The sequence below is a fragment of the Diospyros lotus genome, chromosome 11 (genome assembly GCF_014633365.1).
Source record: "Diospyros lotus cultivar Yz01 chromosome 11, ASM1463336v1, whole genome shotgun sequence".
NCBI lineage: Eukaryota > Viridiplantae > Streptophyta > Magnoliopsida > Ericales > Ebenaceae > Diospyros > Diospyros lotus.
The window spans coordinates 17,336,686-17,348,823 of NC_068348.1; the positions used below are offsets into that span (position 1 = coordinate 17,336,686).

Consider the following 12,138-nt stretch of genomic DNA (forward strand, 5'->3'; position numbering starts at 1 on the left):
TTTTGATCATGGAGTATGTATACATTTGAGGAATATGTATGCAAGTAGAAATATTTAGACAAAGTTTTTTATGAAAAATGAAACTAATAAAATTTTTAAAATGATTCCAACTAATAAAGCATTTGAATGACAGCTGAAAAATAATGTTATGAGATTGTTCCTTCCTGACCAAAGAGAGCGGTTGGAGACGGGATCACAATGGCAGGCAGTGGGCTCCAGCGACGGGTCTGTCCGGGGGGCGACTGGCACCTACAAGCACTCCGACGCTCAAGTACGTGAGGGAGTAGAGAAAATGTAGTGTATCAATAGGTCAGATGGCAGGACATACCATGGCTCTAAAAAGAGCTGGTTGATATAGGGGAGGAGGCGTCATCCGGCATGCATGCGTCGTGCATTTGTAGGTGATGGGACTGAGTATCCGGTGCTGGTAGAGGTTCCTAGGTGGCGACAGGACCCTCATTAATATGGATGAGATCTGCCATTAATGAGGATGGGATTTGAGGAGGGCGCACGGATACCCAGTAGAGGTTGTAATGATGCTGCGGTAGGCTAGCGCAGGATCAAGATCGGGCCAGATTGGGCCAAGAGAGATGGGCTAAGATCGGGCTGGGAGAGATGTAATGACCCAAATTTAGTTATTTGATATTGTGCGATGCCTTGTGCTTGAATTGGTTAGCCTTAATGTGTTTAGTATGATATTTTTGGTGGTTATTAATTAAGTGTTGCGTATATGTTGGAGTATCCAACGAAATTTAATTTATATTTGAATAGGAGCTTGGAATATCCGATGCAAGAAGTCAAAATTGAAATTGAGAAGTGTTCGTGAGTGTGATTCGAAGCCTACAATAGTTGATTCGAATGGCTTCTTGAATTTTTGTGAGTATGATTCGAATGCTATAGTAGTGATTCGAATCAAGGTTAATTTGGATTAGATTTTGTGAGTATGATTCGAATGGTCTAGTAGTGATTCGAATCAAGGTTAATTTGGTTGAGATTTTGTGAGTATGATTCAAATGGTATCGTAGTGATTCGAATCAAGGCTAAATTGGATGAGATTTTATGATTTTTGTAAGTGTGATTCGAATAGGATAGTGATGATTTGAATTAGGGATAAATTGGATGAGATTTTGTGATTTTTGTAAGTGTGATTCAAATAGGATAGTGGTGATTTGAATCAGGGCTAAATTGGATGAGATTTTGTGAGTTTTGTGAGTATGATTCGAATCAAAGGCTAATTTTGATGAGATTTGGTGAGTTTTGTGAGTATAATTCGAATAGGATAGTCATTGATTCGAATCAAAGGCTAATTTGGATGAGATTTGGTGAGTTTTGTGAGTATGAACCGAATTGAAAGTGATTGATTCGAATTGGGTGAGAGTGATTCGAATTGAGAGTATGTGATTCGAATTGCCCATATTTTCAGTGTGCAATTTTTGCATTGAAACCCGATTTTGACCATGATTGAGCTCAAATCTCTCAAAACCCCAAACATGAAAAGTGTAGATCTTTCTCTTTTATTTCTATATATTCTTGAATCAGCCTAATCTGAGCTTGGACGAGAGAGTTATGCCCAAAATTCGAAAGGGTGTTGAATCTGTCCAAAAGCTGTGTTTTTCATTAATTCTCTCATATCCGGATATCTTCTTAATCCAGCGAGTGCGTTTTTCTGGATATAAGTTCCCAATCCATTCTCTTGACCAAGACCTTGGTTTTTCAAGTGTTATGTCAGATGATTTTTCGTGCGGTCGGCCACGCGTCTAAGCCCATTATTCTTTGTTTCGCGGCTATATAATAGAGTGATTATTGAGATAAGGGAGTTTTGGCAGTGAATTCGATCGAGAGCAGCGAGAAGAAGAAAACAAAGGAAGAAGGAGAAGAGTTTGGCAGGTGGTTCTCTTCTTCGCGTATCAGGCAAGCTTCCCGTTCCTCTTCATTTCCTTATGAAAGTTCATTCTTCTCCTCCTTAATTGATTACGCAAGCTTCTATATTCCTTTTACCAATATTGCTTCAACTCAAGTTAATTCTTCTTCACTGTTATCTCTCTAGTTTGCTTCCTTGTCGTTGAGTTACAGTGGGTTTTAATTGAGGATTTGTTAGGTAGATAAGTTTGTTAATGGCTAGTTTTATCCATTTTAGGCAAACATCCCTCCCTCTCTTATCTTTCTTTCCATTAGCAAGTTTCTACCCTCATCACTTCTCTAATGCCAGATGATTGTATGTGATAGATGCTTCCATTCTCAGATTCAGTTTATCTCCCTTTCTACCGTTTGGTTATTTCCTTATTGTTACCTCTTTAATATGATGTTGAATGGCTGGGGGTTGAATTGGAGGTTTCATTTAAGGATTACAGACTTGATGTTTGCTAGTGTTCTCCATGTTGGTTGGGTTCGTTTAAGATGGTGAGCCTATTATCGAGAATGGTTTATTTTCCATACTGTGGCGTTGATTTGGTGGTTGTAGTTGGAGTTCCAGATAAGCTTGTTATATGAGGGATTATTGAGGATATTCTCATTGTAAGCTTGTTAATTGAGGATTTATGTGAGGAGTACTTATTCATTGTGAGATTCTAGATGGTATTATTTGAGGATTTAGTTTATTTCCTTAATATGATGTGAATTATTGGAGGTTTCCCTTGGTTATTTCCTTACTATTAAGCTATGTTGTATTACTGGTTGTAGTTGGATCTTTTCTAATAAGCTAGTTACTAAGGATTTATTTGAGGGTTCATTCACAATGAGTTACAGATGGTATATTTTGAGGATTATAGCCTCTTTTTGGTAATTTCTCCATTTTGGTTGATGGAATATTTGGAGGATTATAGGGATGTGTTGTGCGTGAGAGAGAGTCTACCATTCTTGAGATTTAATGGTTTATTTTCCTTATTGTTATTTCCTTGCTGTGATGTGGAATCTCTAAGGTTGCAGTTGATGCAATATGTGAGTGTTATAGGCTCGGTTTATTTCCTTGTTGATTTGGTTTAGTTTCCTTACTATGAGATTTTATATGTATATTTCAAGGACTTCAGGTTCGTTATTCGAGGATTATAAGTCTGTTTCTGGTTAGTTTCTCCATCTTGGTTAGATTCTTGCCAGATGGTGGGTCTTTTCTTGTGAGCTTTGAAGGGCTCGGTTCTCCCTTCTGTTTCGTTGTTGGAATGAAACTAAGAATCTATGGGTAGGTTCTTGTTAGAGGTTGTTGTGGCCGAGAGTATTCGCATGTGTTTCTTTTATTTCCAGTATCTTGTTAGTTCATATGCATGCATGGGCTTGGGATATTGCTATATATGTGTGATTGGCCATGGGCATATTGCTATATATGTGTCTTCCTTTCGGGGCGAGCAGGGCTTGATGCATGGCTTATGGGGGCTATATATCATAGTTTATACTCATTATGCCTCTGCATTACATGAGCATTACATTGTGTGTGATTTCTTATATGGGCGAGCAGAGCTTGATGCACGACTTATAGGGGCTTTTTATCATCGTTTATGCTCATTAGGCCACTGTATTATATTTGTGCATTGCATGGTTATTAACGTCGTGTGTGTGTATGTGTGTGTTGTGATGTTTTTCGGACGGCTACGTCGTATCGAGGTGTTCGAACGTGGTTACGTACTGAGGTTTTTGGCCGTGGTTGCGTGTCGTGGATTTCGGACGGATATTCCATACCGAGGTTTGATTTTCAGGTTTCCGGTCGCACCAGCCCGGGAGGGGAAAGCTTTGGCTCGTGATGTTACTTATACATTACCTTTCAGGATAGTGATAGGGTTGTAATAGGGACTTGGGTGCATGTCTTATGTGGGCCCCAAGGACCAATATGTGCATATTTTATTTATGCGACATTTTTATATATCTGTCATGTAATTCATGGGCATGTGATTTATGGTTGGTTGTCATGCTTTGCATGAGCTTTGCACTTGGATGCGGGTTAATCTATTAGCTCCCTTACTCTTGTCAGCCTTTCATTTCTTATATGCTTGCTGAGTCTCGTGACTCTCTCTTGTTTCTCTTCATTCTAGGTTAGGGCAAAGTTAAGTATGGGGGCGAGACTAATGGTCCTTGAGCTTATCTCGATAGGTCGTGTATAAGGCAATCCTAGTATATCCTGGTTTAGTGTGTATCTTATGATTTTGTGCCATAGATGTTTAGCACTTCAGTGCTTGGCATGGTCTTGTATATGTATATGTATATACCATGTAACCCTATGACTGATTATCTTTTGTATGTATGCCTAGGATGTGAGTATTGCTTCCGCTGTCATCTCTTCTATATGAGTTCAGGTAATCCTAGTTGAGCATGGCAAGTCATGGTGGTTTATTTTCTATTTTCATTACCCCTAGTAGGCTCTTGTTCGGGTTCTTCGGCTTGGCCGGGGTATCCAGGCGGGGGTCCCACAAGAGATGGGCCAAGACGGTCTAGAGATGTATTTATGTATGAAAACATTTGCATGATAGATGAAGAATAATGCAGTTAAAATATAAATACGATAAGTAAGCAACATGAACATAGTAATTTCAAAGTGATTCAGCCAAGAAGCTCAGTCCACTACCTTAGCTCCTCAATAAAGATTTTAAAACCATCCACTATAAGATTTCAGTTTTTAGACCTCAACTACAACCCATATATAGTTTTTACAGATTCAACTATAACCTCAACTTTTAACGGGCTAAGTAGGAACCCCAGTTTTTACAAAAGCAGGTATAACCTTTTACATGAGCTTTTTCACAATAGGCTCAACCACAATCACTACCTTTTAAAGGATCTATGTGAAAGGATTTCTCAAGAGAAAAATATAAGATGATACAAAGATTTCATCATTCTCTTGAACAAAATAGAGTTATAAGAATGTGAATGAACGAAGCACTCAATCACGCCGAGAGCAACAATTTTAACATCGGAGTTGGATGGAGATGTCAAACACTTCAAGAACATGGCGTGAAGGCTCTTGATATGGGGAATTAGGTTTTCATCGATGTACTATGACAACTAGGCAAAGATCAAGAAGGCGGATTCCTGAATCTTGGAAGAATAAGGGGAGATGCACTGGAACATGAAAGGTAAGAGCTCAGGCTAGTTGTTGTCGCTAGTAGCCGTTGCTGGCTTCTACCGCGGCCATCGCCTCCCCTGCTTGCTTCCACCACGCCATGTTCACCAGCAGTTATTCCGCCATCGCCGTCGTCTCTGGATTCGGTTGTGTTTGCTGTTGACGTTTCTATTGTTGTTTCTCATCTCGACTGTGGGGGTTTCTAGATATTTTCTCCTTTTGTACAAAACAATAATTAAAAAATAAAACGGTAGCAAGTGCAAAAATATTAAACGAATAAGCATACCATTGATGTTATTATCACATACGTGTAATGTTTTCTTTCCAAATTAATTTAATTAGGTTTTCTGTGGCTTGAGATTATGTGAGAACCTAATATTTATAGGTTTTTTAGACGTTTCTCACAAACAACGCTAATTATTGTTAATTAGATACAACAATGAATTTATTTGAATGGGAACGTCATTATCAAATTGCTTGAATCTGCAAAAATAAGAAAACTATCAGAGGGCACTGGGAGATTGTCGTGTAAACACTCTGATGCTTAAGTTGACACTGAAAATAATGAAGGCTAGATTGAAACCATTATTAGAGACGTATATTTTTAAGAATGAGTTCATGCCTATTTATAGAGGAATGTGGAAAAATCTTAAGTAATCCGTGATTATGTTCTTTGTTTATAACACCTATCTTGATTATTTCTAATTTAGCTGGGACTAGAATTGTTATGGATGGCATCTATCTCTTATGGATGACATTTATTATAATATTTTGAAATCTTTTTAAAATTAAAATTTTTTATGAATAATTACTTATTCGTTTCTTAGAATATTTGAAGGGATTTTTAATGTTGGAATTATTTAGTTTACGCGTTTTGTGAGACCCTTTGCGTACCAAAAATTTATACATTTTTAGGTCAAAAAGTTATTTTGAACTTTTTGATCTTTTAATGAGTTTTTACATATGAGACAACAAATATGATTTTTTAATATAAAAATAATTTCAAACTATTTTGAAATTACAGACAGAATTAGTGATTGAATTCCATTACAAAATAATATTAATTTAAAAGTAAAAAATAAATTAGGGACAGAATTTCATCAGTACATAGACAGATTATTTTCGTGTTTAAATCCTTCGCAAATTAAATTTACTTTTGAAAAAAATTATAAATTAGTGACAAATTTAGAAATAAATTTTCGTTGATAAATAGAGATGGAACTTCTCGTCACTAAATGCATGGACAATTCATTTTATTTTTTTAATGAATAATAAATTAGCAACGGATATAAGAACGAAATTCCGTCAAAAACTAGAGATGACATTTTGATTGCTAATTTTACCGCCAATTTATTTTAATTTTTTAAAATTTAAAACAAAATAGCAATGGATTTAGGGATGGAATTCCATGAATAAATAGAGACAAAAAGTTCCGCCCCTAATTTTTAAACCAATCAAAATCTGTCTCTAAACCTGTTTTGGTTGCTAAATCCGTCAGTAAATCCGTTGCTAATCAACTGTTTTCTTATAGTGTGCACTTGAAGGTTTGTGAAAAATGGCTTCTCCTTAGTATTAAATCCATTGCCATTGATACACATACTAATTATATAGAATAGCAAAAATTATATATAAGAGATTATTTTCCCTAAAGAGTAGGGATCGAAATTAGTAGAATATAGCTTAAACTCTAAAAATGAAATGCGCCATGCACATGGGATACGAAGGCGAAAAACAAGGGATTTGTTGCTATGAAGTGCTATGGTTCTCCTTGGGGACTTGTAGTTGACGTAAGAAGACATTCACGCACTGCCCAGGAGATCATGCTTATCAACTTAGAATCAATCTAAAATAATCCATACATATTTCCAGCGGAAAACTAAAAATAGGAAAGAAACCAAACGACCCCTTTTTAAACTATTTGTTTCTTAAAATAGACCCCCCACCCTCTCGTGCAAGAACACCCAAATGGGTCGGCCAACCACCTAGAAAACAATCCTAACTTCCCTTTCCTTCCCCTTCATTCATTCTAAATTTACCCACAAATTACAACCATTTTCACTTAAAACGTTTAAAAAAACAAAGAAAAGCATTTTTATATCTTTTAACTTTAATCCACAAATATCTATCCCTTCTCTTATTTGCAATTTCTGCTAGCAAGGAATCAAAAGAAAATACGCCTGTTCTCTCAATCCTTCACAAGTGATGGTGGATTAAAGTAAAAAGTGGTGGTTGATAAGATTAATTTGCAGGGAAAATGGCTGATCAAGCAGCAGCAGCAGAAGCCAACCAGACGACCAACACAATAGTGTGCTATGCGCCAACGATGATAACAACAAATGGTATATGGCAAGGCGACAATCCTCTCAACTATTCCCTCCCGCTCTTCATCCTCCAACTCACCATGGTCGTTATCACCACCCGTGTTCTTGGTGTCATCTTGAAACCCCTTCGCCAACCCCGCGTCATCTCTGAAATCCTCGTAAGTGACTTTTTCATCACACAGCACTTTGTTAAAAGATACGAGAGATCCAAAACAATAAGTTTAATTTGTGTTTAATGGTGATAGGGTGGAGTAATATTAGGTCCTTCCATTTTGGGTCAAAGCCAAAAATTTGCCAACACCTTGTTCCCTTTGAGAAGCGTGATGGTTCTGGAGACAATGGCCAACGTGGGTCTGCTCTACTTCCTCTTCCTCGTTGGTGTCGAAATGGATTTGGCCGTCATCCGCCGCGCCGGGAAGAAGGCCCTCTCCATTGCCATCGCCGGGATGATCCTCCCTTTCATCGTCGGTGTCTCCTTCTCCTTCCTCCTGCATCACAAGAACCACAATGTGAAGCAAGGCACCTTCATCCTCTTCCTCGGCGTCGCACTCTCCGTCACCGCCTTCCCCGTGTTGGCCCGCATCCTCGCGGAGCTCAAGCTCCTGAACTCTGAGATTGGACGGTTGGCCATGTCGTCTGCCCTCGTCAATGATGTATGCGCTTGGATCCTCCTGGCCTTAGCCATCGCACTCGCTGAGAACGAGAGCACCACATTGGCTTCTCTCTGGGTTATCCTCTCCAGCTTCGCCTTTGTCGCGTTTTGCATCTTCGTCGTTCGACCCCTCGTCGGATGGATGATAAGGAGAACGCCAGAAGGCGAAGCCATTAGTGAGTTCTACATTTGCCTGATCCTCACGGGAGTAATGATCTCCGGCTTTGTCACTGACGCCATTGGGACACACTCTGTTTTCGGGGCTTTCGTCTTCGGCCTAATCATTCCGAACGGGCCGCTGGGCGTGACGCTGATAGAGAAGCTGGAGGACTTTGTTTCGGGTCTTTTGTTGCCATTGTTCTTCGCAATGAGCGGGCTGAAGACCAATATTTTGGCCATTTCCGGCGCGATGACTTGGGGGTATTTGTTCCTCCTCGTTATTCTTGCCTGCGTCGGGAAAATCGCCGGGACTCTTATGGTTGCTTTGTATTACCAAATGCCCTTTTATGAAGGCGTTACGCTCGGCCTATTAATGAACACCAAAGGCCTTGTTGAGATGATTGTGCTCAATGTTGGTAAGGAACAAAAGGTAATCAACCTAAGCTTCCATTTTTAAATAATATTTAAATTCTTAAAAGAATATTATGTTTGATTTTTTTATTTGTATTTAGAAGGTTTTTTTTTTTATTTTATAATTTTTGGTGAAAACAAAATAATGATTTTTTTTCTGCTTTCCTTATGTTAAAAATGCAATTCATAAGACTATGTCATGCTAAGCATAAGTGTCTCATTTTTAATACCATACGTTCGAGTTGCTACTAGCTAGGGATATCTATGAGTCTTGGTAGATCAGAGAATTAAACTAATTAATCAACGGGCCAGATTGAATAGATTCCATTTAGTATTTTCTTTTAATTTGATTAAGTTATATGTTTGATTCTTTGTCTAATAAATATTGAGTAGGATTTGAATTAAATCATTAAAATAGAATATTAAAGTAGCAAGCTCCTTGTGAATCTCATGCTTCAATTTACTAAAACTCAACAAAGAAGCAAATTTGTGTTTTCTCTACAAATTTTCTTATTTGCATGTTACTTTTAGAATTTTAGAATAGTTTGATATTATTATTAATTATTATTATTATTATACATTTTGGAACCAAAACCCAATATGAATCAGCCCAAATTTATTTAAGTTAGGTTAGGTTCAATTTTAGTTTTTTTTTTTTTTTTTGATAAATAGTGACAACTTCAACTAAATAAGGAGCATACCTATTAGATCAATTCTAAATCTAAATTTACATAGTAGATCATAATTGGTTTGAATCTATACGTAACATAAAAGCCAAAATATTCACCAAATGGTATTTGTTATTCAAACGCTTAATCAAAATTTTGGACTTAATTATCATTGAATCTCATTTCTTATCCAAGTAATAATTATCCTGTATTTGTATTGTAGGTGCTAGATGACACGTCATTCGCAATCATGGTGGTCGTTGCCGTGGTGATGACCGGAATCATCACACCGATCGTGACGATGATCTACAAGCCGGCAAGACGGTTCGCGCCATACAAACGTCGGTCAGTGCAGCTGTCAAAACCCGATGCCGAACTCCAAGTCTTGGTCTGCATCCACACGCCTCGCAACGTCCCGACCACCATCAACCTCTTGGAGGCCACTTACCCCACCAAGAAATCCCCCATTGCCATCTACGTCCTTCACCTGGTGGAGCTCACTGGCCGCGCCTCCGCCATGCTCATTGTCCACAACACCCGCAAGTCCGGTCGCCCCGCCCTGAACCGCACCCAAGCCCAGTCCGACCACATCATCAACGCCTTCGAGAACTTCGAGCAGCACGTCGACTGCATCTCCGTCCAGCCCCTTACCGCCATCTCGCCTTACTCCAGCATGCACGAAGACATCTGCAGCGTCGCCGAGGACAAGCAGGTTGTTACTGGTTTCAGTTTAATTTTGATAGCAGATTACTTACAAGTTACTAAAGCGTTTTCTTTTTCTTTGAACAACATTGATATTGCGTATTCATGGACCTACCTGCGTCAAAAATTACAACATTAATGTCTTTGCTTTGGTTTTAGCAATTATCGCTCATGCTTGGGTGTTTGGTCAATTTTGCAACCTAGACCAATGAATTTGGTAGTCCATTTGAATAGAATCTCATAATTGGTTATCATTATTTTAATTTTATCTAAGTTTTTAATTTCAAATTAAACCCTTTTCTTTTCAATAGTAGCGCATATTTATGTAGTGAGTTAGGCGACATCATCAGTTTGACACATCAGTTTTCTTTTCTTTTTTTGCTAAAATGCTACATCTTATTCAAATAACAACATATGAGGGGGCAAATGGTAAATTCATATTTAAATAAAATAAAATAAAATATTATTATTATTCTTTGAAAATTAAAATCTCGACTTGAAAGTTAAAAATTGGAGTAAAATTTATTGTTTTAGTTTTTTCTTTGTTAGGTATAAATTTATGCATTTAATCTCTTGAAACACAGGTGGCCATCATCATCATTCCATTTCACAAGCAGCAAACGGTCGACGGCGGAATGGAAGCCACCAACCCGGCTTTCCGGCACATCAACCAGAACGTGCTCGCCAACGCGCCGTGCTCCGTCGGCATTCTTGTTGACCGAGGGCTGAGCGGGTCGACCCGATTGGCCGCCAACCAGGTGTCGCACCACGTCGCCGTTCTATTCTTCGGGGGACCTGACGATCGAGAAGCCTTGTCATACGCTTGGAGAATGTCGGAGCATCCCGGAATCAACCTCAACGTCTTGCGTTTCCTTCCCGGAGACGAGGTTGTCGAATCGGCGATGGAACAGCGCGACCATGAACACGGCGACCCCAGGATTCTGACTGTGGTGACGGACGACGGCCGGGAGAAGCAGCTCGACGAGGACTACATCAACGAGTTCAGGGCGAAAACTTCCAACGACGAATCAGTGACTTATACGGAGACGATAGTGAACAACGGGGAGGAGACGGTGAGCGCGATAAGGCACATAGACACGATGCACGATCTTTTCATTGTAGGGCGGGGACAGGGCATGATATCGCCGCTCACGGCGGGGCTAACGGACTGGAGCGAGTGCCCAGAGCTGGGCGCGATCGGAGACCTGTTGGCGTCGTCGGATTTCGCTTCCACCGTGTCGGTGCTGGTTGTGCAGCAGTACGCGGGGATGGGGCTGCAGGGGGAAGGGGTATCGCCGCTGGACAGCGGCGGCAACCATAACGGGCAAGTGACCAGCCACTGGCGAACGCAGCAGCAGCAGCAGATACTTAACCCCTGAAAGCAAGCAATCTGCCATGAATGCACATAATTAATTGTTCGACAGCTTTTTGTTTGTTTGGCGGTAACGTTATTCTGTATTCTTAGGTTATGATTGAAGGATATTTCTTTTTTCCTTTCGCTTTATGAGTTTCTTACTTATTATTGGAATTAGAACAATAATAATTTTACAGGATTTTGTACAAGAAAAACATAAAAGTATAATGTCTTCCAATTGACATACCTATTTTCCATTTTGATGCATGCGTGATGCCAAATAAACTAATTAATATTGTTAAGTACTTAAATAATTATCATTGATGGAGAATCGCCTAAAATATAATATAAAAAATTAAAATTAATGTATCCCCATGTCACTGCAATATCACGTTAGCTAGCCATTTGGGACGGGTAGCTAGCTTATAAGGCTGCACTACACTTCTCGATCGTAATAGTCGAACGAGAAAATATCCTTTTTAAAACTATAATAAATCAGGGATTGATTCTATTAATCCCACCATATAAGGTAACAATTTATAAGGGAATCAACTTGTTTCTTGGTGACCGAATGAACTAATGGCCAAGAACAAAGACACCCATGAAAGGAATTCTCACAAGAGCATAGAAGACTAAGGGCTATTTGATTGCTTATATTTTTCATGGAAAATAACTATTTTTCATTCAAATTCTAATTTTTGTAGTATTTGATTAGTCAATTTTTCTAGGCAATTTGATTTCTAACTTTCAGTCACGTGAGGCGAATTTCTCGCTTTTGTTGGAAATAATTTTCCTAGGAGGGGGAGATGGTAGTTTTAATTTTCAAG

At 38.9% G+C, this 12,138-nt stretch overlaps 1 protein-coding gene across 1 annotated transcript; it reads left to right on the forward strand.

Moving 5' to 3' along the window:
* Positions 1–7,298: 7,298 nt before the first annotated feature.
* Positions 7,299–11,442, forward strand: LOC127812754 (cation/H(+) antiporter 15). The gene is made up of 4 exons (XM_052353279.1): positions 7,299–7,523; positions 7,611–8,606; positions 9,479–9,967; positions 10,542–11,442. The coding sequence occupies exons 1-4, from the start codon at positions 7,299–7,301 to the stop codon at positions 11,334–11,336; spliced, it is 2,505 nt and encodes an 834-aa protein (XP_052209239.1). The 3' UTR covers positions 11,337–11,442.
* The last annotated feature ends 696 nt before the right edge of the window (positions 11,443–12,138 follow it).